At 54.7% G+C, this 26,122-nt stretch overlaps 5 protein-coding genes across 5 annotated transcripts; 3 read left to right on the forward strand and 2 right to left on the reverse strand.

The window, feature by feature from the left end:
- Positions 1–7,858: 7,858 nt before the first annotated feature.
- MYCTH_90344 (zinc finger C2H2-like protein) lies at positions 7,859–9,296 on the forward strand (the record flags this gene model as incomplete). Its single annotated transcript, XM_003660052.1, has 2 exons — positions 7,859–9,079; positions 9,141–9,296. 2 exons carry the CDS (start codon positions 7,859–7,861, stop codon positions 9,294–9,296), a joined length of 1,377 nt encoding a protein of 458 aa, XP_003660100.1.
- A 3,956-nt stretch (positions 9,297–13,252) lies between these two features.
- Positions 13,253–14,088, forward strand: MYCTH_2297964 (uncharacterized protein). Its single transcript, XM_003660053.1, has one exon. It carries the CDS (start codon positions 13,557–13,559, stop codon positions 14,079–14,081), a length of 525 nt encoding a protein of 174 aa, XP_003660101.1. The 5' UTR covers positions 13,253–13,556; the 3' UTR covers positions 14,082–14,088.
- A 2,592-nt stretch (positions 14,089–16,680) lies between these two features.
- On the reverse strand, positions 16,681–18,781 carry MYCTH_2132441 (uncharacterized protein). The gene is made up of 3 exons (XM_003660054.1): positions 18,105–18,781; positions 17,849–17,983; positions 16,681–17,767 (listed from the first exon to the last, which is right to left on the reverse strand). Exons 1-3 carry the CDS (start codon positions 18,357–18,359, stop codon positions 17,498–17,500), a joined length of 660 nt encoding a protein of 219 aa, XP_003660102.1. The 5' UTR covers positions 18,360–18,781; the 3' UTR covers positions 16,681–17,497.
- A 3,769-nt stretch (positions 18,782–22,550) lies between these two features.
- On the forward strand, positions 22,551–23,860 carry MYCTH_2297971 (uncharacterized protein). The gene is made up of 3 exons (XM_003660055.1): positions 22,551–22,904; positions 22,970–23,202; positions 23,297–23,860. Exons 1-3 carry the CDS (start codon positions 22,736–22,738, stop codon positions 23,567–23,569), a joined length of 675 nt encoding a protein of 224 aa, XP_003660103.1. The 5' UTR covers positions 22,551–22,735; the 3' UTR covers positions 23,570–23,860.
- Positions 23,861–25,913, reverse strand: MYCTH_2297975 (uncharacterized protein). The gene has a single exon (XM_003660056.1). It carries the CDS (start codon positions 25,853–25,855, stop codon positions 24,152–24,154), a length of 1,704 nt encoding a protein of 567 aa, XP_003660104.1. The 5' UTR covers positions 25,856–25,913; the 3' UTR covers positions 23,861–24,151.
- Positions 25,914–26,122: the final 209 nt, after the last annotated feature.

The raw sequence follows: 26,122 nt of genomic DNA on the forward strand, positions 1-26,122 counted from the left end.
TGGCGAGGCGGCCCTGTCTTGCGAGTGTATGCCATTGCCTCTCGACCACTGGTAGAGTCCTTTGGAACTCACAGCTTGTCAGGAGGCGGTCGGCTGGTGAGCGGTATGGGTTGGGTTGTAACTATATCGAGGCAACTGATGTTGATGAGTTTCCCCACGTCTCGTGCGCCGAAGTGAAGTGGACTCCATCGTATCGTTGGTGGAGACCCGTTAATATCAAGCAAGACCCAGGGCTGACAGGACGTCCAAGCATGATGATATCGCTTAGGAAGAGACGCCTTCGTGTTCAAGGGCGTGGCCAATGCTAGAATATCCACGCTGGTTATGTGATAGTCCGACGCTCGGAACTCTTGAGCTCCTTACTTGTAGTTTGTCTGTCTACACTACGTCGACGAAATCGGGATCGGCTCTTGACGCCGCGGAGATAGAACAGACTAGCCATTAGCGTGATACGATGCGCCGCCACCTTGAACATTCGAAAAAGTGAGTGAACGCGTCGACGGTTTCAGCCTTCACCGCGCTGCCTTTCGGTTCCCCAACACATTCGCGCTAGTTACTCACTAGTCACCTCAACGAGAGTGCTGTTTTCTTAGTCTACGTATGTATGTGCGTACGAATTAATGTAAGGGATACACCAAGGAGACCAGCGGTGTTGAGTGGCGGGGGGACTCTTGTCTGAGACGGAGGAAAAAAGCAAGCATCGGCGTGTCCCCAAGGGATCGGCTCCGAGAGGGCCATTCCTGAACAAGCCGAATTCGTCAGCTGCCGGTTGGAATACGATTGGCTCGCTCCAGCTAAGGGGGGGGGGGAACACAGCACGATGCGTGTCTCTCATGAGGTAGCTACCCGACAGCAGGTTGGTCCGAGTGCATTGCGAATATCACGTCTCTCGTTTGGAATCAAGTGGCAGTCAGTCAGTCAGTCAGTCAGTCAGTCAGTCAGTCAGTTTGCGCGGCCAGAGGGAGGGCAAGAGTGCACATCACCATCACCGCCCCAGCGGAGCTCATTCCACTTGCTAGATCTGATCAGGTCATGTCACCTGCCAGAGCTGGGGGGTTATGCGTGTACTGTATGTATGTACAGTCCGCCGCAGTAAATACCCCCTTCTCGGTTCTCTCTGTATGCGCCGTCTTCTGCCATATTCGATTGAACCATGACAACCCTTTCTCTGAATATCGGGAAGTATGTGGGTGCGTATGTATGATTGAGCCAGGGTTCTCGCTGGTGGCTTCACCTCGTTCTGGGCTCTCCCATCCGGGCTCTCAATGAGTCTCAGCCTTCGCTAGTAGGATGTTGCAGGCCTCGAACGAGAGAAAGAAGATGAAGGGGAAATTTTTCTGAACACACATAAAAGGAAAAGGAGAAAATGAAAAAGGGAAGCAAAGAAGGAAGGAAAGAAAGTAAGAGGTGCTTTCTGGACTGCAGCTGCGTGTTAAGAATGTGTGGAGAGCTGTCCAGTTTTGGCAGGTGCCGATAGCAAGGTAGGAGGTGGCTTTCTGGTTGCCGCTTGCCGGGAATGGCTTCAAACCCGCCCGTCCGGTAGCGACGCCATATCCGTCCGGCTATGTCGACGCCATGACAACGAGCGGCCCTCAGGGTATGTACATACATACATGTGCGGCTGGGTTAGCGTTGCGTGCGATGAATACTGGGCTTGTTAACATCGCCGGCCGGCTGGCTGTGTCACCCAGGTGCACAAGAATAATCGAAAAATGCCAGCTTGGATTTGTCAGATTGGCAGATAGCCAGGATACTAAGCTACTTCAAAGGTTCTGCCCATCATCGCCCAGTCCCTTCGCGCCGTAACCGAGAGCTGATGGGGATCCGTGCCCAGAACAGACATGCAGGATAAATATTGATTGGAGCATTTGGCTCTTTCTGGTCGCGAACTTTCGGTTCTCCCCCGGTTCGTGTTTGCGCGCAAAAAAAAAAAAAAAAAAAAAAAAAAAAAAAAAAAAAAAAGAAGAACTCGCTAGGTTATATGGTGGAAACGAGCAAAACCGTCCACCATAACCACATCACTGTTAATTATTACTTGGCTCTTCCAGAGTCTCGAAGTGCTGTTTGGTTTGCTGCTCCATGATGATCCCTTCTTCTCTTGCGATAACTACTGTTTCAGAGGTTAATCTGGTACTGTGTGGGCCTACCCAAGCCAAGTCCGCGACAACATGGAACTCGCCCCGCAACCGACTAATATACCCAACTTTCTGTGCACTAGTGTGATGCACACCCGACTATTACTGCCTTGCTTGCACGAACAAAAAACCGTGCATCGTGACCTCCAGAGACTTCCTTTGCCTTCTATTTCATTATTTTTTCTTCTGTCTCTCTTTTTTTTTCTTATGTTGCAACGATGGATGCGTAAAGGGAGGCTCCGCAAAACGGAATAAAGCGGTACGTTTCGAGAAGGACGCGCTCCAGGGCTGACAGAAATGATACGAGTCTTGGTACACTACAGACTACAGTACGGATTAGTGTACATGGGATGGCAGCAGCAAAGAACAGCAAAGGAATTTCGCGGGAATCACACTTTGCCCCGGGGAGTTGCAGCAGCCTTTCCCGAGCCGGGTCGGCCCCCCCTCCCCCCCAATGTGATCAACGTCCGAGTCACTGCCAAGTATGGATCACTGCAGGAGGACGCAACATGCATGCCCAAGAGTCTGGAACCAATGCAGTTAGTGTGTCACTATTTTTGACACCCGAGTCCCCTGATCGTCAGCGGCGAGATTGTTGCTCCTGAACAGCACCGAACAAGAGCGCGGAAGACGCCACCTCACAACCCAAGATCTGTCAACGGATCTTAGCGCCAGTACGGAGCAATGGCCGTTAACCTTGTTTGACGCCACACAGCTTCATGTCCAGAGCCGAGCGTCCGATGTTGGAGATACACTATGCTAATCACTACTAGCTTGAGCAGCAGACACAACGTCGTCGACGAGGGAGCCGCTGTAAGAATCGGTCAGTCGATATCGACTAACTAGCTCATCACCGTTCCTCTGTACCGACAGAGAAACAAAAGAGGAAAGGGGAAACCGGTGGTCTGAAAAAACCGAAGACGGCTACGGATGGTTGCAAAAAGCACGGAGTGATTACGGATTCCACTAGGATCATTTCCCCAGAAGATTTGCGCCAAGGATTCAAGTTACCGAAAGCTGCCATTCCGGTGAGGTTGGGTCGCGTAGCACACGCGACAAGCAAGCAACGTGAGCGTATCGGGCTGTGCGGCGCGAAGGTGACAGGTCCCATTCCTTGCCGCTCGCGATGGTGCTTAGGTCGATCACACGAACAAACAAGCCAGACTAGGGTAGTAGGCTCAGTGACGAGTACTGCGTACAGTAAGAAGCCAGAAGTCCTTGCACATACATAGAGTACATGCCTATGTATTCAAGCATCTGGCCTAGTGTAGTGGAAAGCGTTCTCCGTACCCGAGTTAACTAGTGTATTGTTAGGTACATATACATATAGCACCTGCGTAGACAATGAGAAGCTTCTTAACAACCAAAACATACGTTATACGCTCTTCCGTATATAACTCCTCGTTGTATTGCGGTTGGTTTGCTCGCTTGCTCCTCCCCTCGCCAAAAATTCCCGGATGGAGAAAGGACTGATTCCGCGCATTGCCTCTCTTTGTCATGTTACGGTTCCGGATCTCTCCTCCCTCCCTCCGTTCTCCCTTCTCCGATCTACTGTACAGCTCCGGCCTGTCTTGCCTGCTCCCTTGTACTTCTCTTGCGGACAACGGAACGCTGCAACTGTGCAGTTTTCTGTGCTTCTTCTGCGGGAGCCGGCGACAAGGCACAATGCAATGCAGGCAGCGGCAAGATGGACTAGTGTAACCCACTAACTAGGGGCGCCCAGGCGTCGACCGCCGCGCGGGAGCCCCACTCGTGACCTAGCAAGCCCTTGCCTGTCACCTCCAATCGAGCACCCCTGCAATTACACCACCCTGGACACCCAGCTGAACACACGACTGCGGGGGCCCCCTGAGGAAAAAGAACCCAGGCGCTGCACATCGATCGGATCGAGCTTTACCACCCCAAAGAGGCAGAGAGGAGCTGGAGTCGTACCCCGTAGCCCCTAACTACTCGGTACACAACAACACATCATTCCGTCCATACAGACACACATTGATTGGTGTATGCTATGCTTGTCTAGCGGGTACAAACAAGGAGCGAAGACACCGGTTGTGCCTAGGCCTTTTTTTTCCTTGTGATAACGTTACTTAAATGGTCTTTGCCTTATATGATATGATGGACTATCCGAAAACTACCGTACCTACACTAGACCAGGACCAGTTACACTATGGCCAATGCTCAACCCCGGCTAACTACGGAGTATGTACAGGGGGAAGCAAGGGAAAGGAGAGGAAAGGGTATTTATTACATAGCCTGGCTACTAAAAAAAAAGTAAGCAGCATGCGCCGCATGCGGACATTCGCAAATGCCAAGCGCCACGGGAAAGCTGCCAATTGTCAATGCATTCTGCGTGGCCCGTGCTTTCTGCTGGAAAGCAACACCTCGTCGCTCGCCTTGCCTCGACAAGAGCAAAAATAAAAAAATAAAAAAAAAAAATACGTATATAGAGGAGATACCTGCAATGCGGGAGTACCTGGTAGTTACGCGGTGGTGGTATTTGTACATTAGGATTGAATACATATATGCATGTAACTACATGCTACATTTATACACGCGCAATAACTACTCCGTACACTAAGCGACTAGCGAGCGCGGAGAGTTGCCGTGTTGATCCCTATCCCGGCTGACAAAGTGTCTCAGGGACAGTCAAACTCTAGACCCGGCAAGCTCCAGCCGTACGCTGGCCTACTGGTGTGGATGGCCTTGTCGCGTATGTGTGTACCTATCTTATCTATGTATGCACATACATACTGTCTGTATGTACACCGCACAGTGCGTCCTACACTGGACGAACGCTTCTTTTGTCAAAGTGGGCTGCCAAGCAAGTGAAGAGATGATGAGGCTTGACCAGGGAGTAGTTACTTGATCCTACTGTCAGTACACTTCTATCGTGGATCCCGCTTTCAGGTTTAAGGGAATATGGAACACAGAGCCACTCATTATACCTCAGCTCTCGAGAATCCGCGATAAATGCCGTGTAAGTCGTACACCAAAGAAGAATTGCTAACTTCCGACTACACGAGAAAACGAAGCTCTCTGTTTGGAAGGAATTACCTAGTCGCCCCAACCACCGGCATCCAGACTCTGAGGTGAGGACTTTTCCAGGGTGGGCAATAACTTATTGTTGAGGGAAGGGGTGCTTATAGTAGTGTAATCTGAGTTTGAACCGGTGTGGATCTGATCCCTGCTGCACATCATGCTTTTTCGACGCGCTCGATGAGGCCGCTATCCCCCAGTTGAGCAGCAATCCTTCTGCGCTCTGACAGCAATCCATGTAGTGTACATACATACAGATCAGGAGATGCCTCCAAGCACTTTCATCCCGCGTTCGTCTTTTGCACGGAAACGGTAAACGCAAAATTGACCGACTTCCGGGATCCCGGGCACGTTTTCTTAGATAAACCCATTTGTCGATGGAATGGCAAACCCTCCATTGTCCACGGCTCGCGGACTGTACTGTACATCCATCCCCCGGAACAGCGGGATGCTTTCGAACCTCTGGGGGCCCTGCGAGTTAGAGACGCGAACGCTTCTTGAGCTTTTGGGGGCCCCGGGCCCCCTTCTCCTCCCTTCTCTCTACCCCCTCTTCACCCGCGCTAGCTCTGATCCAAGCCAAGAGTGCATGGACTACTCGTGAAGACATCCTGTTATGCAAGCTTGCCTGCGTGCATACTTTAGTAGTGTATGTATGTACATACATACAAGTATGCTACTGCTGTTTACGGTGTAGTGTCCTAATGGTGGTGCCGTAAACTGGCACTTTTTGCTTTCACAGAAACCTATGCAGACCCTAGAACTCCCCTGTTCCGATTCCATCCAGCTCCCGCCTTTGTCCACTTGGGATTGTCCCTCTCCCACGGCAGGGAAAGAGGGGGACCCATTTCCAAAGACAGGTCAGGCTATGCCTGATCTGGATGCCTTTGCTGGGCTGGACTCTGTGCTCGTCGTCCAAGGGCCTGCTCAGCTCAGAGAGTGGTTAGATACACTCCCCTCCCTCGCTCCGCTCACAAAGAAAAGAATCCCCCCCCGGAGGGCTGCCACATCCTCCCTCTCGAAAACCAAGTTCTCGGTATTTTTTTTCTCTTGAAATTGTGCGCAAGAATCCTCGCGCTAGCACAGAGGCAAGTTTATCTTGGCGGACGCTGGATGAGAAAGGCCCATCACTCCCGCTCAGTCAGGACGCCAGGAGTGAGGGAAACACTCCACTTCAAACCCTCCCCGGTTTGAGGATCTGAGAATGCCCAAACCTGGATAAGTGCTAATTGTGTGCGAGGGAAACGGCTTTCCAGCAAGAAGAAGGCTTGGGTGGTTCCTTCCCGCGATTGCCCATCCACTAGCCAACCTGAACTCGAACCCGACCTGCAGTAGTGTAGATTTTAAAAAAAAAAAAAAAAAAAAAAAAAAAAAAAAAAAAAAAAAAAAAGGGCGGGAAAGGAAAAGAAAACAAAAAAGACTCAACCGGGGGCACGAGTAGCCCTTGTCGAACGGAGTACTCCTTCTCGCCATTGACCAGGCAGCGCAGTGGGCAGGTAGAGATGTATCGCAGCTTCCACTCACACACGGCTGGCACAGTGCCGGAGTAAGTTCAAGGCATCGCCCATTTGCTGCGCTCTTTCGCTCCTGCCTTCCTCTTCGCACATGTCCCAGTGGCAGTTGCCAATGTTACCAACACGCACCGGCGGCTCCTGAGACCCTAATTTCCAACCAGAAGGCAAAAAGAAACGGGGTGGCTCGCTCGTCTCCTAGGAGCCTTTCTCTCAGCCCTCCCGCGCTAGAGTCCAGATGGGCTCTAGTGTACTGGGATCTGCTCCCAAGACCAAGCCTTCCCTCGCCCTGTCCCGAACTTACCCCCCCCCCCCCCCTTCTGCTGAGGGACAAAGCGAGAAGGCACGAGGCACGAGGGGCGCAACCCCAGGCGCCCCAAGTACCGACACCCCAGTTCTACCGGAAGAGCTCTCTCAACCCGAAAATCAGAGACAAGGAACGAGGAGCCGTCACCGGCCTACACTAGTGTAGTTAGTTAACTGCTCACACCCCCCGGTGCCCCCAAACACTCAGTGCCGGCAGCTCCCCGAACCTGACAGCTCCCAGCCAGCATCCAATAATTGGGGGCGTCATATTTCGGACAGTGATCGACACTCCACATCTTGTTCGCCAACGAGCCCAAACATCCCGTATGTACAACACATGTCCGTTCAGAGCGTGACCCTGTGGGCTTCTCAAAACCTTAAAAGTTGTGCGGCCCCTCCTCCCTTGGATGGCGGCTCACCCGACGTTGTGGCTTCAGCCAGCTTGAGCCTTGACTGCACTGTTCCCACCCGCTCTCTCAACAGCGGGCTTGTCCTCCAACCGAACCAAGCCCACAACGGTTAACTAGGCGTTGAGAGGGCGCTTTATGTTCGGAGGCACTTGACAGATCGCCCGGACCCGAGATTCCTCCAAGCTCCCTTCAAGACAGCTACGGCAACACCAACAACCCCTCCAGCTTCTTCGGCTCTACAGTCCCCCGAGAGGACGCCCACCGGCGAGGTTTGGAACGACACTGATCGATCAGAGGGGTTCGAGTTTCCCCCTTCCCGCCCTGCCGATCCATCGTCCGCCAATCTTGCCGCTCAAAGCCGTACCGTTTTCAGCTGAAGCACGATTATGGGAGCCTCGACCGTTGCCTCCCAGCGGCCGCTCCCACCCCCGGAGACTCAAAGTACGCGACCTCTTCCACAACCATGGCCACCATGCCAGACAACAGTCGTTTAGGAGCCCCCTCAGGGTCTCCTTCGACGAACACTGATTCCCGGGGGACATTCGTAACTCCTCCCTCTATCCCTGCCTCCTCGCGCTACAATGCCAACGCCACAGAGACCTCATCAACCCCTTCAAGCCACAGTGTTCTGACCCTTTCAGGAGTAGTGTCTGACGGTTTTCCTCCGCCGGGCGCTCACGCGAGCAGCCCGCACACGTCCCAAGCGGGAGGACCGCTCTATTACTCTGGCCACATGACGGGCTCTTGGCCAACCCCGGGGTTGTCACAGTCCTCCGCGTACACGTACGGGAGTTCCGGATCCGGATCCTCTGGCTCCGGTCCGCTCGCTCAACCCCCGTATAGCCGAACGCCGACGTCGTACGGTTCAGCACCGTCGCCCTCCCACCACCACTTTCCCAGCCGCGCCACCTCGTCGGCCCAGAGCCCAGAGAGCTTACCAGCATCGCAATCATACCAAGATCAGCAAGCTTTCTCCGGCCCGATAGGGGTCGGAGGAGGGGGGAATGGCGGCGGAAATCTCGGTTCGCCGCTCAGCCCGCAAGGGGGAAATCAACCAGGGCTTGCACAGCCCATCCTCGGAAATCCGGCGCCGAATACCACTCGTCAAGCAGGGCCGGGACCAAACGCAGGAGGAGGGCCAGTCGCAGCGCAAGATGGGAGCTCTTACCGTCCACCGCCGACACCGAGCGGCTACTACCCACACACTTCGTACTCCCCGCCAGGAACGCAACCATCACCTACCACAAGCGCTTCCTCCGCGACTGCTCCAGGCTCGATCTCCCGAGGGCCTTCCTCTGTTCCTGCAATGACCCCACCGTTACAATATTCCAGCGGCCGCGCAAACTCGGTCCCGTCAGTACCATCGTATTCATATAACGCCGGTCCGGTTCTCAGCAACATGCATCACCCCGGTGCGCCTTTGGCGATGGTCGGCAGCATGTCGGGGCTTTCCAGCTACAGCAGCCATCATCCGGGCTTGTCTCCTCACCATCCTCACCCCCTCTATGTTCACCATCCGGGAGGTCCACCGCCACAGTCAGAGCGGCCCTTTAAATGCAACGAATGTCAGCAGGCTTTCAACAGAAATCATGACCTGAAGAGGCATCAGCGGATACACCTGGCCGTCAAGCCGTTTGGATGTGGCGATTGTGAGAAGAGGTTCTCTAGGAAAGACGCGCTCAAGGTAAGTCCGAGAGTAATCTCAAAACCACTTTCTAACTTAACACTTGCTGATGTTCATCCAGCGTCACAGGCTTGTCAAGGGATGTGGTGGCACATCACCACCGAGTGCGGCCGGCGCTGCTACGGGCGGTGGTAACGAAAGGACCTTAGAGGACCGTGGTCGTCTGGCGAGCGGTGACAAAAATTGTGGTCCAGGATCAGTAAAGAAGGAACGATGAGTGAGGGTACCCGGCCGGGTCAAAGACGCGGCTAGCTTTAGATTCGCTAGCCGCGGCGCGCCCTGAGAGGCGATTCAAACGAACTCTGGTCTCTACAACTTTTGGCCTCAAGAATAAGCGGCCGACATATCCGGTTCTTTTTACGGCGTTGAGGGAAAATTGGGCAAGCTTGGGTTTTGGGAAAGAAAGTGGGAGGACGGACCCCGGGACATGGGAGTCTCTACGTGTCTTTGCAATCGAACCTGAGATTTTTTTTCTTTTTTTTTTTTTTTTTTTGGGGGGGGGGGGGGGGCAAGGGAAACAAGCCGAAAGGAAGAGGAATCACAGGTCGAATGTTTGGTTGGGATTGGACAAGACGGTCGGGTCATAGTGAAGATGTGAGCGAGAAATTGGCAGTATCGTCACTGGGCTTGGGTGTTCTTTTGTCGTCTCTTTCCCACTCTCAAGGTGTGTTAATTGTGTTTTGGCCTGGTCATGTTGATACCACTCTGTTCTTGTTAGTTGTTGAACTCGTGTCATCTTCTCTGCTAGCCCGGCATGTCGCGTCATCCCTCTTGTTGACTTATTGGTTCATTTCGCAATTAGATAACAATTAATGTTTTAGATCGCGGGATACTTCACATGGACAATCAGTTGTATGCGCCCGTTGGCAGTACATACACGAGCAGAGCAAGCAAGCAAACCCGTACGGTGGTCTAGTGGCTTTTTCGAAGATTGGAGGTACTCTACGTCGAGAAAAGTCCGCAAAACAAAGAGCGGGCTGATACACTGAACAACATCAAACGCACCTTCGCGTCTCTCCTTGGGCCATACCAAGCTGATGGCTCGCTCTTGTGCAAGATTTAGTGCAGCCATGCATGTACATACAACATTTCCCCCCCCCCCCTCTCCCCAACCCAACCAAGCTAACCATTTACGCACCAGGGTTCTGGAACACAGAAACTATCGGCTGGTCGGGCAACCACGGCAGGGAGACAGACAGCTGGAACGGGCGAGCCAAGAACACCCCCGTCCTCCAGACCAAGGGGAGAGCCGAACTTGAGGGAGGGGAGGGAATGGGGGAGAAGGGGGCCGGGTACCGGACACAGCGCGCGCACTGCATACGAGAGAATCAGTCTCCTCTCCGAGAAGGAAAGGTGGTCTGTACTGTACTGTCCTGTCCTGTCCTGTACTGTACTGTACTGTACTCAAAACCCCCAAGGCTGAGCTTCCCCCCCTCCTCTCCTCTGCCTCCCTCCCTCTCTCTCTCTTGCAGACGGATCCTCCCTCCCTTTTGCAGATCAAGGCCGGGAAAGGGAGCAGGGGTGTGGGCAAAGGGTCTATCTGACCCGTAGTGTATGATGCAGCCCCCCCGGAAAAAAAAAGGAAGGGGGGAATGATGGGTGGTTTGTCTCTCTCTCCTCGAACGGGGTGGGCGCCAGCAGCGTGTGGCACGGCGTTCCCTCCGTGGGCCTGGCACCACGACTTGCAGCTCAGCCTGCCCGGATCGGGAAACGAGGCGTTAGTTTGCTCTGTTGGCTTGCTTCCCGTGCAACCTCCTTTCCCCGAAGGGAAGCCTGGTGAAATTAATTTTTTTTGTTGGTTATGGGCGCGCAGAGGTTGTCTCTGGTGAGGATAGCCGCCGCACACCGCGTTGTGCTGGTGCCTGAGCCATGCACATACATAGGTACGTGCATACGTATGTACATAGACACCACGTAGACTGTAGGCGGTGTATTCCGTACTTACGGTACTGAGGGCAGACGCACGCTCAGGAAACCCGAGTCGTGTGTGAAACATTCCTGTATGTGGGCTATGCCGGCCACTACACTACCTGCCAGCCAGCCACATGGGGAGCCTTCTGCAGTGAGAACGGCTAGGCGTAGATCCGGAGAGCGCAGTCCCTGAAACTATTCACAGCTCAAGGCACACCCACCTTTCTTTTTGCCCAGGCCTCCAGGGATTGTGGGCTTTCACGGCACGCCTTTTCCAGGACGCAGAATGCAGGGTGAGAAGAGATGTGCGCCGCAGATCTAGGCTCGAGGATTCTCACTCGAGCACACCAATAAGAGGCTGGAGAGGAGGCCATGCTCTCCGCGGCATATATTCGCCAGCCGTGGGAGAGGGTGCTAAGGCGGGTTGAGAAAGTTGGCTACCGCCAAGAGCGCCAGTCACCTTGGATCCATGGGTTCAAGTGGGCTCAGCTGGGGGTACTGTTGTGGCGTGTCCGTCCATCAGAAGGAACCCACCTCACCTCGATGACAGGTTCGATTCGACCCGAGGAGATCCATAGTGACTCGACTTGTCCCTTTTGTCTTTAAGAAGATATGTAACCACCCGCGACCTGTGGCGACATTCAACAGGCCCTATGACGACACAACAACCCAGATATCGCTCGTGTGTGATAGACATGTCGGGCGCCTCTGGTCTAGTTCAGATGGGGGAGGGAAGTGTCCCAGACCGTGGCTGTCGAATATCCTCGCTCCAGCAATGGCGGAATAGCTTCAAGGCCAATGCAGTCGTTGATAGCGTCACGGCTCTGCCCCAGGAGGATGGGTGATGTTACCGATGTCTCTGGTGTGGGCGCTGTCTAGGTTCACCGAAACTCCCTTGGATTGCTCCGTACTGTCATGGTAAGCCTGCACCGTGTAATTGCACGCTCGATGGTCGCAAAGCAGCCCTATAAAGCTGGTCAAGCTGCTCAAAAGAGTTTAATTGGGCTGGAAGAGGGGGGGAAGGGGGCGGGGGCGGTCTGAGGATGGGCAACCCGCGAAGAGATGAGAAGTGGATGAAAGGACTCTTATTGGTGATCCTGTTAGTTCATAACAACAAGCGTAAGCGGAGTCGTTAACAAACGATGAGTATGACAAGCCTGAGGCATACTCCCGCAACGCGTTGCGCAGGGCTTGACGTCGAAATAGGCTCTCCGGGCTCCGGATCGTCGGGTCGGTTTGCGGGTGAGATCCCACAGCCGTGGCAGTTACGTGCGGGTTCGGGCTGTCGCAATATACACTCGACAGCATGCCCCTGCAGGCCGGCGTTTCTCTTGCGGCTCTCCTCGAGCCATCGTTTCCTCGGGAGAGCGAGCCCGCAGGCAGCCAGGCCGGAACGGGTACCCAAGCTTGTCGAATAGGAATACCGAGAGCAGATCTCCACCTCAAAACGGCGAATAAGGCGGCAGTGGATATGGATAAGGCACCTTATTAAACCCTAGGGCAATTCGCTATGTAGCGGTTCTGGAGCCTGCAGTTAGCGTACTATTCCGTACCTTACTTCGTAGGCGGTTTCGTTGGAATGGGAAGAAATTCTTTGGGCACCACAACACGGCAGGGCCAAACAAAGTTTCGACCGAGGAAAGATGTCATAGTGGGCAGAGAGGGATTGAAACTCTGGGTCAGAGAGATCACAGAAAACAGGAAGCCGGAGTACCTTGCTGGCTGGTTCTGGAAAAAGGCGAGAGCACTCTGCGTGTGACCATGGGCAAGAGTGAGCGGGACGCTTTCCGGGAGCGAGGGCGTTTGCTCTCGATGTTCCCAAGCGGATACCTACTACTGGTATTAACATACTGCTGCTACGAGAGTACTAAGTATGGGGTTCTGCAAGCGCCCCCAGTGCCAGCGGCGCTTGCCGGGTACGAGTGCCTGGGTGGCTTGTGGGCCTGCCGAAAATCATCACCCCTGACCTGCCTGCGAGGAAGCAACAAAATTGCCGTGGGCTTGTTGCGATTCTAGCTGCGGCTTTGCAACGCCATTTTATCACTCTCACAAGACATGTTGTGTTAGGGCACATGCATGTACAGCACTTCTGTGTATGCACATCAAGACAGAATTCCAGACCATGGTTAGGGTGCCATCAATGCAAAGGGGCTCCTTGGGAAACTTGCTCACCTCTGGATGGGGCAATGCTGGCCCGCGCATCCCGCGCCGCATTTGAGCAAGTTTCCCAGACAAGCCTGCCGCTCGGCAAAGTACATTTACCATGAGTGCGTCCAACTGATCTGCTTCATGAACTCCGGCTTGTCGTATCTCCCGGTTTCATGTCCAATCCCGCCCTTCTCTGGAACAAATAGATCTTATTTAATGATACACCCTGCGCCGCGACACATCGACAATTAGCAGCAGGAGAGGTCTAGAGGTCTACTCTCTGAGGGGTGTTCACCTCACGGAAACATCCCCACGCCCGAAGGTCTCGTCTCTTAACAAAAGAGGTTGACCCGGGGAGCTTTTCGACTCGCGCCATCCACGAAAGATCAAGTCCGGCGACGACCAATCACAAACCAAGATGGACCCGTACCGGCTCTACACAAGGCACACGCACGACATGGAAGGCATGGAGGGCATGGAAGGCAGCGGCATGGACATGAGCGACGGCAGCAGCAGCGCCAGCAGCGGCGGGGGCCACTCGACCGTCTTCCGGAACTCCATGACGGCGCCCCTCTTCTCGGCCGCCTGGACGCCCAGCAGCACGGGCACGTACGCGGCGACGTGCATCTTCCTGATCGTGCTGGCGGCGCTGCTGCGCGGCCTGCTGGCGCTGCGGTCGTGGCAGGAGCGGCGCTGGCTCGACGCCGAGCTCGACCGCCGCTACGTCGTCGTCAACGGCAAGGCGCCCCTGGCCGAGAGGCTCAGCCGCGACTCGCTGGCCAAGAACATGACCATGGTGCTGAGCGAGAACGGCGTCGAGGAGAACGTGCTGGTCGTCCGGAACCGCGCCGCCGGCGAACGCCCGCGCCCCTGGAGGCTCACCGTCGAACCCGTCCGCGCGTTGATGGATACGGTCGTGGTGGGAGTCGGCTATTTGCTGTGAGTTTTCTTTCTTTCCTTTTCTCTCTCCCTCTTTTTTTTTTTTTTTTTTTTTTTTTTTTTTTTTTTTTTTTTTTTTTTTTTTTTCCCGCATCGTTCCTCATCCCCCTTGATGGCACACAGACCCGCGCAGCTAACCGGAATTCCCTTAGCATGTTGGCAGTCATGACCATGAATGTCGGATACTTCCTGTCGGTCCTCGGTGGGACTTTCCTCGGCAGCCTCCTTGTAGGGAGGTTTATTCCGGTTGTGGAACATTAGATGGGCATTGGATAGCCCTCGAAGAACAACATGAACTACTTTCTGAATCATGGCATTGCGAGCAAAGGAGTTACGGTTACGGGTCTAATGGGTCGGGTTTCTGTTTTTTTCAGGTTTTTTTTTTTCTGTTGCCGTTTCCTTTTCAATCTACCTCCACATGCTTCCGCCAGCTATTTTGATCCGCCTTTCCTCTCGCTCGCGACCTCCTTCATGCTGGTGATGTGGTGAGGCTTGCAAAGTTTTAGAGCCCAGCTTCCGACTCCATTCATTCTGGCGGTGGGATGGCAACAAGTGATCCGTACTGCGAGCTACGAGCACGTCGGGCAGCCGAAACCGTGCTGGCGCAGAAACTTGCTCAAACCCACGCAGCCGAGGAGGCATGATCCCCGCCCCCTGCCCCGCATCCGGTGCCAAGCCGGGTAGCGGAACCGACGGCAGTTCCGGCTCCGGCCTGTGGTTTCTTCCGTGAACTAAAACAGAGAGAACAGGACCGAACAAAAAAACGGACCTTCCCCGTCTGCCGGTGTCCCAAATTTCGGTTGCCCGATCCCGGGCTAGTTGGTCCTCAAGGTCCGCTTGAACCTCGCTTCTGTAACTTGAAGAATTGTACATACATACAATATGCATCATACGTATGCCACCAAATGCTCGTCCCAAGAATATACACTCCTTCCACGTCCCCGAGAGGTGACGTGCAGAGTGCAAGCCACATGCGAAGGTGCCATCGGATTGTGCATTGGGATGGACTACGCAGAGGCACGGCACTGATTGCTCGAGTCTGCGTTCCCCCTCCGAAAAATATGTCCCCTGCTGAATCATCCAGGGGTGGCTAAGGTATGGGTTCTCAGTTTCGCCTTTCAGGAGTCTCGAATCCGGAAGTGGCGTTGTGTCCGTATCTTCTTTCACCAAACAGCCAGTATAGTCGAAGCACACATGCTTCAGATAAGGGGAAAATGAAGACAAGGTTGGGACACACGACATCTCGACTGTCGCCCGGGAAGGTGTTTTTGGGTGGACCTGTCAGCTAAAGTGGCAGCTGACCGAAAGGTCTTGGGGTTGCCGTGATTCCTAACCCTCGTATTACGGGAGGGCGAGAACCACTCAACACCGACACTTCGGGACGGAAACGGAGATGCCAGCGGCGTAGCGAGACAAGCTCCTGCCCGGAGCGGGACGAGATCGCCTCGAAGGAAGCAGATGCTGCATTCAGAAACACCAAGGGGATGCCCTCTTCCCTCCCCCCCCCTTTTTCGTGGGTGAACCGGCAATACGCCCCGCGGGCGAGGGCGACGGGTTCGCGAGCTGCTTGTGAATCAGGTCACAGCAACCGCGCGGCGGCCACCCCACTCTCTAGTGCTTGAGTACGCAGACCTTGGGTTTTGGTATGCCACATGGGTCACCTGTATCGCCTCTCCCGTAGCCAAGGCAGGGACTTGCTCTCTTTCCTCCCTTCCTCCCTCTTCCATTTCCACCACCTTCTTTCCCTCGATAGGTCACACACACACAGAAAAAAAAGCATGAGGCGCCTACCATCAGTCACTCAAAACCAATTGGGTTCGTGCTTGCACGCAAGCGACCGTCGGAGGTCAGGTCCAGGTCACAGGCTCAGAACGATGAACCAAGCCTGGCCTAAACGTCAAAGCAATCAGTCCCGGTCGTTGCCCGTATGAAATCCGTTAAGAGTCGGCAGATTCTCACTGGTTTTTGCTCTGTAGCGAAATAACTCTCCAGGTGCTCGGGGAAGGGCAGGGCGCTGTACAGATCTGCGACAGGTGCACAAAAGCCCCATATCGCCCATGGAGAGCGCGACGGAGTCGGCTCGTCGGAGATCTTGTCTGTCTCTTAAATCGGGACACTGCCATTTTCACATCCCTGATCAGGACGGTGACATCGTGATTAGCTTAGTGGGGGGTGGAGATAACGAAGAGTGAGAGTGTGCTATTTTATTGCCTCGAGAATCGTATCCAACGTCTTCCCAAACCGGAAGGCCAACTCCCGATCAGGAAATAACTCCATCTGTGTAAGTGATCAGTCGCCCTCAGCGGCACCGCGCGGAAACAACTGATCTGGGGGAGGGCCAAACGGCATGGCCGCCGGCGGCGCCTCGCTTGCATCGGAGAGCAACCACACGATATTTAGTGATTCGATGCGCTTCTGGCGGCCTATCAAGCGGGCAAGTCTTGGCTCAGCCACAGAGCCACCGCCGGCAGGCCTTACTGTCTTACTGTGCTCCAGTAATTTCCAACGCTTGTTTGCCGCTTGACTGAACGCCGCATATAGAAAAAGAGCACTTTGGTGCTGTACATGGTCTCGCTGACATCAACATTGAGGCACAAAAAAGGCGTTGGGTGAAGAGATTATGGAAACGCGCAACTATCGTACATCTAGCTACGAACTCTCCCTTGTCACCTCCTCGTCGCCCGCCTCCTAAGGGGGTGTTGTTACTAGAAGCGATTGAAAAGGCGCAAAATATCAAAGGTGAAAATCAGCCAGTCGGCTCTGTTGGCCTCAACTCCCGATGCGGCGAGTGAGAAGGAAGAACATCGCTGGGGAAACCAATATTATTTCTTCGTCAGCCGTCTCCATGAGTAACCCTCGTCAAGTTCGTGGCATGGATTCATCGTCGTCAACCGTCGTTGACTTCATCTCACTACCACAACCTCGAGAAACGCAACAACCTATAAGGGCAACCAACCCCGACAGCGCTTCACGCCCCGCTCCCAAACCACAAGCCCAAGCCGACGCCGTCATGTGCAATCCCAGCCCACCACCGGTCCGGTTGCTGATAAAACTGATATCTTGACTTCCAGCTTCGGCAAGCAAAGCGCCGCTCCTGCCCATCTCCGGATGGAGGATGAGCGACCCCTCAGCAAACCGAGATGATCTGCTGCGGCGAGGTTCACCCATCGCCTCAAAAGAGAGGTCGAGGAGGATGCGTTGCTGCTACCAGAAGCGAAAGCCGGAGGAGCCGTTGAAAAGATGGTGAAGAAGATGGAATAAGCAGCACACATCCCCAAAGAAACGCCGGACCAGACGAGCCTCGAAAGTACCGAGGCCTTCGACAAATGTCGACCGAAAATAGATGATTCACGAATGCATTAGAGTATTGGGTATTTTGCGCGCGAGCTGAAGTCATGACAAAAGTTCACGTGCAGATGCTTAGGATTGGTGGCCAGCATGCTGCTGGAGACTGTTCGGCGGCATGTATTGGCCTCCTCGTTGCTGTTGCACGTAGCCGTAGGCGAGCGCTTGCTGGGGATCCATCCCAACGCCGGGCATATAGCCAGGAGGCATGTGGCTTTGGGGCATCCCAGGCCGACTTTGCTGGGGAGGCATATGAGCGCTCGCGGGCTCTTCCGGAGACTCGACGGGATTAGCATCGTCCACGCCGTTGTCGCCGGCAGGAGGTTCGGGGGCGTTCAGGCAAGCCTAGCAACAGTGTCGGTTAGGAGAGCTGCAAATGCGTGGGCACACGACGAAACCGCATCCTGGGAGTCCGGACGCCCTTACCTGGATCAGGTTCTTGCCCTCTGCCTTTGTGACTAGAGGTTGGAGCTTTGGGGTAGTGAAAGTGTAGACAAGGCCGGTTTCGGAAACAACGAGAAGCAGGACTTGGGTTCCTGTCAAAACGGACAACTCATAGGCCTGGAGCACGAGACACGAGTTAGCAAGACCTGTACCGACGCCTCGACGCGCTGCATCGTGCTGTCTCTTCGTTTTCGCAAGACCCGTGAGCTTCAAAACGTTAGATGACAATAAGACTAACCTTCTTCATGATACCAGCCTTGCGCTTGGAAAAGGTGATATGACGACGCGACTTGTCGCTGATGAACTTGATCTCGATCTTGCGGCGCTCGCGGCCACCCTTCTCGTCGTCGTCGTCATCGTCGTCGGCCGTGCTAGGGCGGGCGCGCTTAATGCCGCGGGTCTCGCCAACGTTGTTGTTGCCGTTGCCGACAGCATGCGCGTCGTCGAGCTCGGTGGGCGAGGTTTGTTCGTGTTGATCAGTGATGTCGGCCATTTTTTTTTCGTTTTGGGTATCACGAAGGACAAAAAAGGCAAAGATGTGGAGATGCTGTTTTGAGCTGTGTGCCGATGGCCTAGACTTGATCTGGCGTTGAGCGGAGAGGTCGCCTTTTTGTCGCGACCACCTGGTTGGGCGTTGCCTGGATTGAGTTTGGTGTGCCCGCCGACGCTGGGCGAGGTATTTGGCGTTTTATTTTCTTATTTGCTGGGTCCAAGACGTCGCGTGTGTGGCAAGCACCGGCTCACTGTGCTCTGCTGACAGAAAGTACCGGTTTGCCGACAGTGCAACGCGAAATTCCACGAGGCGAAGGACAAGATCGAGGCGGCGATCGTCTGATACCTTTTTGGATGGCAGGTTCCCTGTCAGGAACGAGCAGAAACGTCAAAAAAGCAGTCCCTTGCACACCTTGACCGAACGGGTTTGGCGACTGCAGAATGATTGAAAAGAGAATAGCGAGGTGGTGGCACGCAAGCTGCGGGCCGCGACCAGGCAGTTAAAGCAACGAAGGCGGGGAGTGGCGCCCCAGTTGACTGCACGGTGCGAGAACGGAAGGGGTTGGTCGTTGGTGGGGCTGGAGTGGGGAAGAAAACACGCTAACCCTCTGGCGTCCTGCATGATTCTGCAGCTGATTTTGAGCCCGGACTGTGGTTCAGGAGACGGGGGGGGAAGATGGTCGGAATGGGCACCCGGGAAGGGCGCAACAGCCCAAGAATGAATTGGCTAGCATCAGAGCTTCGTAAAGAGCGACGAGGTACGTCAAGACAATCACTTCTTTATTCAGATCCCCTGGAACTGGGGTGTCTTTTTCCCTCGTGCATCGCGAAGTGCGAGGTGCAGTCAGTAGTATCCTGCCTACCACACAGCGAGTCGCATTTGTCTGCGAAGTTGGCACCGTGATGCTGAGAAAAATGGGACACTGTGTAAAAGAACATAGTGTACATAGTACACAGCAGAGCGGCACCGGAGATTGACGGAAAGGATCAAGGTGTGGCCAGTGCAAACGACCTTGCGGTTCAGGGAAAGAATGTGTGTGGGGGAGACGGGGAGCTGGCACAGGGAAATCGCGTTGGCTTCCCCGGGCTTCTAGTGCCAGTACAGTATGTACACTAAACAAATTTCCACTTTGGTTGCTTCCATTCCTGGAAGAAATAGATGGCGAGCACAGGGCAGATGAGAAAAGAGGAATCTGCGAACTCGAGTTTCACCTTTGACTTTGACACGAAACGGAGACTCGCAGGCAGAGGCGTCGTCTCTCTTTTTTTTTTTTTTTTGTGCGCGTGATATTTCTGGCAGCGCACTGGCATCTGACACCGAGACAGATACTTCCCAGCGAAATGGCGAGTGTGCATCGGAGCGTCCAGTTCGCCAAAGCCATGGGTGTGGGGACCAAGCACGCCGCCTCCCGGAGGAACTCATGTTGCTGGGCCTCGAGACTGCAGGGGCCCAGCGGGCATTCGCCAGCACGACTTCAACCATTCCCCGTCCACCCCGCGAGCCTTCCGTGTCCCGTGCAGGCAACGACACAAGGGTGTCGACGGGCTGGGGCCGCTTCAAGGACGGTGTCCAATGAAGCTTTTGCTGACTCCCTCGCAGTGCAGGTGTGGAAGGGACGCGCCAAGAACCAGTTATCGAATTTGAAGCCTTGCGGTCCCCACCACCTCTTGGGGAGCGGACAGACCTTCAACTTTGATGGGCTATGGACATGGGAGCAGGCTGGCGGATGCCGGCAACGAATCTTTGTGAGCGGCAGTGGACCATGCCCCTTTTCGGGTTGCAATGCCCCCCTGTCGCTAGCTGCTTACGGGGTACCGTAAAGCGGTTGTGTAGATCGAATTTTCTGTGTCCAGCTGCTCGGATCGATGCCGAGGTGGGACAGTTCTGTGCTCGGTAAGGAGTATGCTCTCGGGAGAACTGTCTACTGCATTCCTCTACTCGATCAGCCCAGTACGAGCCGAGGAATGCTTGGATACCAACATTTGATTATTATTTCTTTTTTTCCGGCGAGACGACGGAAAGAACTCGGCGTCGTTCGGGGAACACAAAAACATTGTAATCCATACAGTAAAGTTGATCAATCAAAGAGGGCAACCAGAAGAGCGGCGGAAGCCCAGCACAAGGGTGACCCGGATTCCCCGGGACTGGCATGACAGTACGGAGCTACACAGGAGTGATTGTGCCGGTCTCTCCCTTGGCTGACTGGCGCCTTGGGGCGCTGGCGTGGATCGAGAACAAGGGTCGAAAAAGCGGGGGTGGCCGATAACATTGGCGTGTGATTGCACGCGAAGCAGGATTTGCCAGCACCAACATGCTGTGTCCTGCGCAGGAAAGGGGCAAGGGGAAAAGAGAACAACTGCCAAAGAGCGGCTGGAGCTTGTTGAGCATTCATCTGGGGGATCCTGACGCAGTTCTTTGCACTCGGGAAGGTGAATTTCTCCCTCGATTCGGGAACGAAACTAGCGAACCTACGTGCCTCGCAGGCCGAACGCACAGCTTGTCAAACAATCAGGGCCCAAGAGTCTCTGGTATAGGCTGCTGCCCCTCGGCGATGATTACGAATTAGGCCTACGGAGTACCCTACGGAGGACACAGAGTCGTGTCTCAGACCACTGTGCATTCCCAACCGAAATGGAGTGTAACTCGATGCTTCGAAGTCAGAGAAGACCAAGCGGGCGTTCCGGCAGCAGGAAGACTTCTTCTTACGGAAGCAAGCCACGCGCTGATTCGCCGGCTCGTGCAGCTGCCAGAACACGAAATTTGATGCTGTGTGATTGGATGCTGAGATTCCGCGCAAGATGATCGATCCATGTGCGGCTGGGCGAAACCAGGGAGCCGGTCTGGAAACTTCGAGGGCTGTCGCCAAAATAACCCCTGGGAACGTGTTCGTTCCCTTCGCGCGTTGCAGTATCCCAACGCGCTGGATTTCGCTTTTTCTCTTGGCACAGAGAGGACTGGCCAGGTTACTGGTATTATTAGCAGCCGAATGCTGGGAGATTCGTTGTTTCCCACTGCAGGTTTGATCCTCATTAGAGCGTGCCGCCTCGTGTCGGCAAAAATGTGGATCGTTTTCTCTGAGCTTGATCCGTTTGTTGAAAAACAACCTGGCGTTGAAAGTGAGATCATCTCCTGGGGCATGCGTGTGAAGGTAGTGTAAAAAGCTTAGAGTACGGATAATCTGTTAATTACTTGAGGTAGGTAAGGCAGTGGAGCTAGGGAGCTACTTTGCATGCTCACCGTCCGCGCCGATGGCATCACTTGCTCTATAGGATACCCTCGATGTTGTGGTGATTTTCAGAATCTTCCAATTTTTAGTCCGGGCAATTCACTGCGGAGGATATATGCTATTCATAAAATTATTCCATCCACTGGCAGTGACTCAGAACTTTTGCTTGTAAAGTAATGTGGTCTACTATGTAAGGCAATCGCCTGCTCGCTAACTATTAACTAACCGCCGGAGCCCCATCATCGCTAGCGACTTCTGGGCCGCTGGTGCTGGCCCCGGTGTAACAGCGGGCCTAAAGTGCCCTGTCATGGTGGGCGCGTATCTACGGATTACACTACACTACACCAGAAGAGGCCCGTGCGGGGCCGCCTCGCCTCGCTCCGCGACCACCCATTGTCACCAAACCCCGGTCTCCCGACGCCATCTGAAACGGTTCCCGTCAGGGAGAATGGATCGGGTTACCGCGCAGGACAGCCTCCTGCTACATGTTGAAGCAAGAGGTTGACTCGCACCGTGGAGCAAAATTGGCCCTTTCTTTCGACTTGTCTGATCTCTGACTGGCCGCTCCCCCCTGCCCCGAAGCAGAGTGCCAAGTCGATGGTTGCTGTGTCGTCGCGGCTCGAGCCCCGTCCATCGTCCCACTGATCTCGGTGGTGCTCTCGTTCTTGTCCCCCCATTTCCATCATTTCCGTCCCGGCGGGATACCCTATCTCATACTGGCAACCGTAATTCGAGGCTAGGACCTCGTTTCCTTTCTTTCGCTGCTTGACTCTTGCCATTTGCCATTCTCCCTTCTTTTTTTTTTGCCGGTTTCTCCTTCCCCTCTTCGCCTCCCCTCCGCGGCAGGATTCTTCCGCGATTCTTCCGCCACCTTCAGGCTCAACCGTCAAGTCTTGCACTCGATGTATTGACTTAACTGGTAGCCGTCTTTCTCTCTCTTCTCACAGGCAGTTTTACTTTATAATCCGACATTTTTTCTTGCCTTTCTTTCGCGGTGCTGGGGTTGCCGGTCGATCTCGCCCGTTTCGCTCATTGCTAGCAGAAAACCCTCCGTTCGACGCTGGACGTCAGTCGCTCGAAGCGCTGGGAAGGACGTCAAGAGGAGGAAAAACGCAGGTGCATCTGGGAAGGCCACTTCACCGAGGGCACCATGGCCAATAAGGTTCAAATCGCCTATTTGGTCTCCGATGGCCTCTTCTTGCTCATGGGCATCTTCATTCTCGCCTTTTCCGTCATTGTCAACAATATCAAGGACGAGCAGCCGACAAATGGGAGACAGGCGGCCAGGGACCTATTGTATCGGGACTTCCCGTTGTCAGGTTAGTGATTGTGTCCTTTGTTCTCGGAGACGAGGGGAGGTGCCTTGGTTAACGAAGTCGTGCAGCCGGCATCGTCAATGCCGTCTTCATCTTCATCACCTTCGCTGCCACGCTTCCCGGTCTCGCAACCTCCTCTCGCAGATGGATCAAGGCCGCAGGCTACATGGCCGTCGTTTGCCTAATATTTACAACCGCCCTTGGCCTCGATATCTGGATCAAGACTCTGAGGCTCCGGGCAGAGTTCGCGCCCCGTTTCTCGGCCCAGACCGACGCCGTCAAGAGCCTCATGCAAATCGAGGTTGGTTTTCCCGCTCACCCCAAAGCGAGCTCAGTAGGTTGATAGAGAACCCCCACCCCGACTAACCCCTGCTTTTGTGTTGGAAACCAAACAGTTCCAATGCTGCGGCTACTTCAACAGCAGCAGCCCGGCCTTCGTCACCGACGCGGTATGCCCTAGCAAGGCGGCCGCGGCCGTCATGCGTGGCTGCGCGGCACCCATCTCCGCCTTCGCCAATGTCTTTCTCGACAACATCTTCACGGCCCTCTTTGGCATCGTCGGCTTCGACGCCATCTTCATCATGGCCACGGCGTGCCTGCTCAAAGACCGCAAGGAGCGCGAGCGGTTCCAGCATATCGATGATAAGGCCGGGTTCGGGCGGATCTAAGTTGATTCATGACGTGCACTGTCGTGCTCGGCACGGGAAAGGGAAACTGGTGTGGTCCTCCTGCCTTGGACTGGACGTTGTGATACCGTTTGGTAGGCTCTTTTGTTCGACGTCGCCTCCATGCAACCGTCCCCGATTTGGATATGCGGAGACAAGAAGGCCAGACAGTGGAATATCCAGAGCGGCATGGCCGTTCCAGCATCGCCTTCGGCTCTCGTCATTACATTTTCTTCTTAAGACAGAACGTGTAGTTATCTCATTGGATGTGCATAGAGTGCAGTACTCCCACTCCCCTTCGGTAGTGAAGACTATGAGGTTTGGCCTTTCTCGACCTTGGCTCGGCAAAGAGAGAGAACTAGTTTGTGAACCCATAAACTCGGCAAGGAAGAGTCGTCAGTCAGCAGTGGCCGAGTTGGCGGGATCGTAGGATGGGACGATGTCTTGTATATCAAGTACCTACACCTTATGGAGTGCATTGAAATCAAAGCCTACGCCTGTGCCACATACACCAAGCCAAATCACATGTCAATGCCAATCCATTTAGAACGCCCGTTTGACGAAGCAGCGAAAACAAAACTTGGATTATACTGGGGTATCACCAGGCCTAGTATCCCTCGACTCCGACATTTGGCTTGCCTTCGAGCCAGGTGCTAGCGACGTTCTTCCCTCCGCCGAAGGCCCTGCCAAACCTGACTCCAGATCATCTCTATATGGCGGCACTGCCCAACTTCCAAAACTCGCTCTTGGGGCGTCTGTCGGCATCGCTTGCCTCGGCTTACTGCCCCACCACTTCATCCCAAACACACTACGCGCCAGGGTCTGAATGCCCCCTGACGTCTTGCGGCCCGTGGTCTTCCGCGCTGTAAAGCCCGGAAACCCGGTCGACTTCCGCCTCCTCCTGAAATTGCCCCTGGGCGACGAGAGAAGTGGCTCTGCCTCTTCGTTCGCTCCAACCTGCTCTGAATCAGCTGTTTCGCGTCTCACAGGCCCTAACGAAGGCGAGCTTCTGCGGTCGGGTAGGGTAGTTGACCGGCGTCTGTTGAAGGAGGGAGATGCTGGCTCCGGCGTGCTGCGGTCTTCGAGCTCGCCCCAGATCTCGGCCTGTTCTGCCCATCTGGACGAGGCCGCCCTTGTCGAACGGGCCATCAAGCTCGGTCTCTGGGGCGCAGGTGCAGCAGCAGATGCCGTAGAGAGCTCGGGAGACAGCGGCGTCTCGAATGTTTGATAGTTAGACTGCGTTGCTACCGCAGTCTCGCCCTCGCTGAGGAGAGCCGAACGCAACGAAACATCTTCGCCCTCCTCCTCGGCGTCAGTGTCCTCGAGGAGCCCTAGACCGGGCGCGAGCGTTGACTGCCCAACGCCTGGTGTGTGCTGCTCGTCGCTGAGGCGCCAAGACAGCGCGAGGACGCCAGAGAGGAGGACAACGGTGCCAAGGGCGATAAGGCAAGCGCGTAACGGGTTGATGAGGTCGGTTTGGCGGAAATAGATGAGGCCGTCCAGAATCGCGATGATGTTATAAATGCAGAATATGAGCGGGTATAAAACGGATGTCGAGACCAGCTTGAGGCCCCGGTGAAGGTAGTACAGCTGGGAGAGAGCAAGGGTGACGAGGCCGAGAACTAGCATCCACGACTGCCAGTGAACGAACTGGTTATCGCCGTCGGCGATTGTCCTGACGATGAGCTCAACGGCTGATTTGGCCACCAAAAGGGAGTGCGCTGACAGGGTTCCGCTTATGCATCCATACGAGAAGCCCCGCGCGAGACGGAACCGTGGATCTTGCATCAGCGTCGTGAAGTGGCTCACGAGCTCGGTTGCGACCGCGAGACTGATGACGAAGAGGGCTTGGAAGGCCATCCAAAGCACGAAGGGTCTTCTCCCCAGCAAGTCCAGCAGCTCGCTCAACTTGTGTGCCGGCGACGGGATCGCCCCAAAAACGGCGATGAGGACGGCCCCGGCGCAAACCAGTAGCGTCCCCCATAGTGACCATCTCGTAAACGGTTCCCCAAGGATAAGCGTGGCGCAGATCGAGTTGAATACCAGACCTGAGGCCTGCAGAGTCGAGAGAACAGGCAGCGGGAGCATGGAAATCTGGACCGAACTCCCAACCACGTTGGAGATGATGAACATTGCCATCCCCAGCTGCCACCTCCTCCTTCGGTATGGAGGCCGCCTCACATCGTACGGTACCTTTTCGTCTTCGAGAATATGCGACTTCCGTTGGAGCGTGAGGCCCAGGCTCTGAACGCTTGTGGACAAAAGACCAACGATGATGCCGAGCTGCATGTTGTCCCAGCGTCAGTGACCGTGAACCAAGGCTTTGAACAAGGGAAGAGGGAAGGAAGGTAGGCATACAGCTATGCTCCCGCCAGGGGAGATGCCGCCTATGAGCCCCATTGCGGTGGCAGCAAGAGGCTATAGGCGGTGTACTATGGTAAACACATGGGATGATAGACGACTTTAGAAGATGCGGCGAGTTGCAAAGACAGTGGCGGAGGATGTAGGCTTCACCCAGAGAGGTCGATGGATTGGGTCTGGGGATCTCTTGAAAGG

This window comes from Thermothelomyces thermophilus, chromosome 1 (assembly GCF_000226095.1).
Source record: "Thermothelomyces thermophilus ATCC 42464 chromosome 1, complete sequence".
Taxonomy (NCBI): domain Eukaryota; kingdom Fungi; phylum Ascomycota; class Sordariomycetes; order Sordariales; family Chaetomiaceae; genus Thermothelomyces; species Thermothelomyces thermophilus.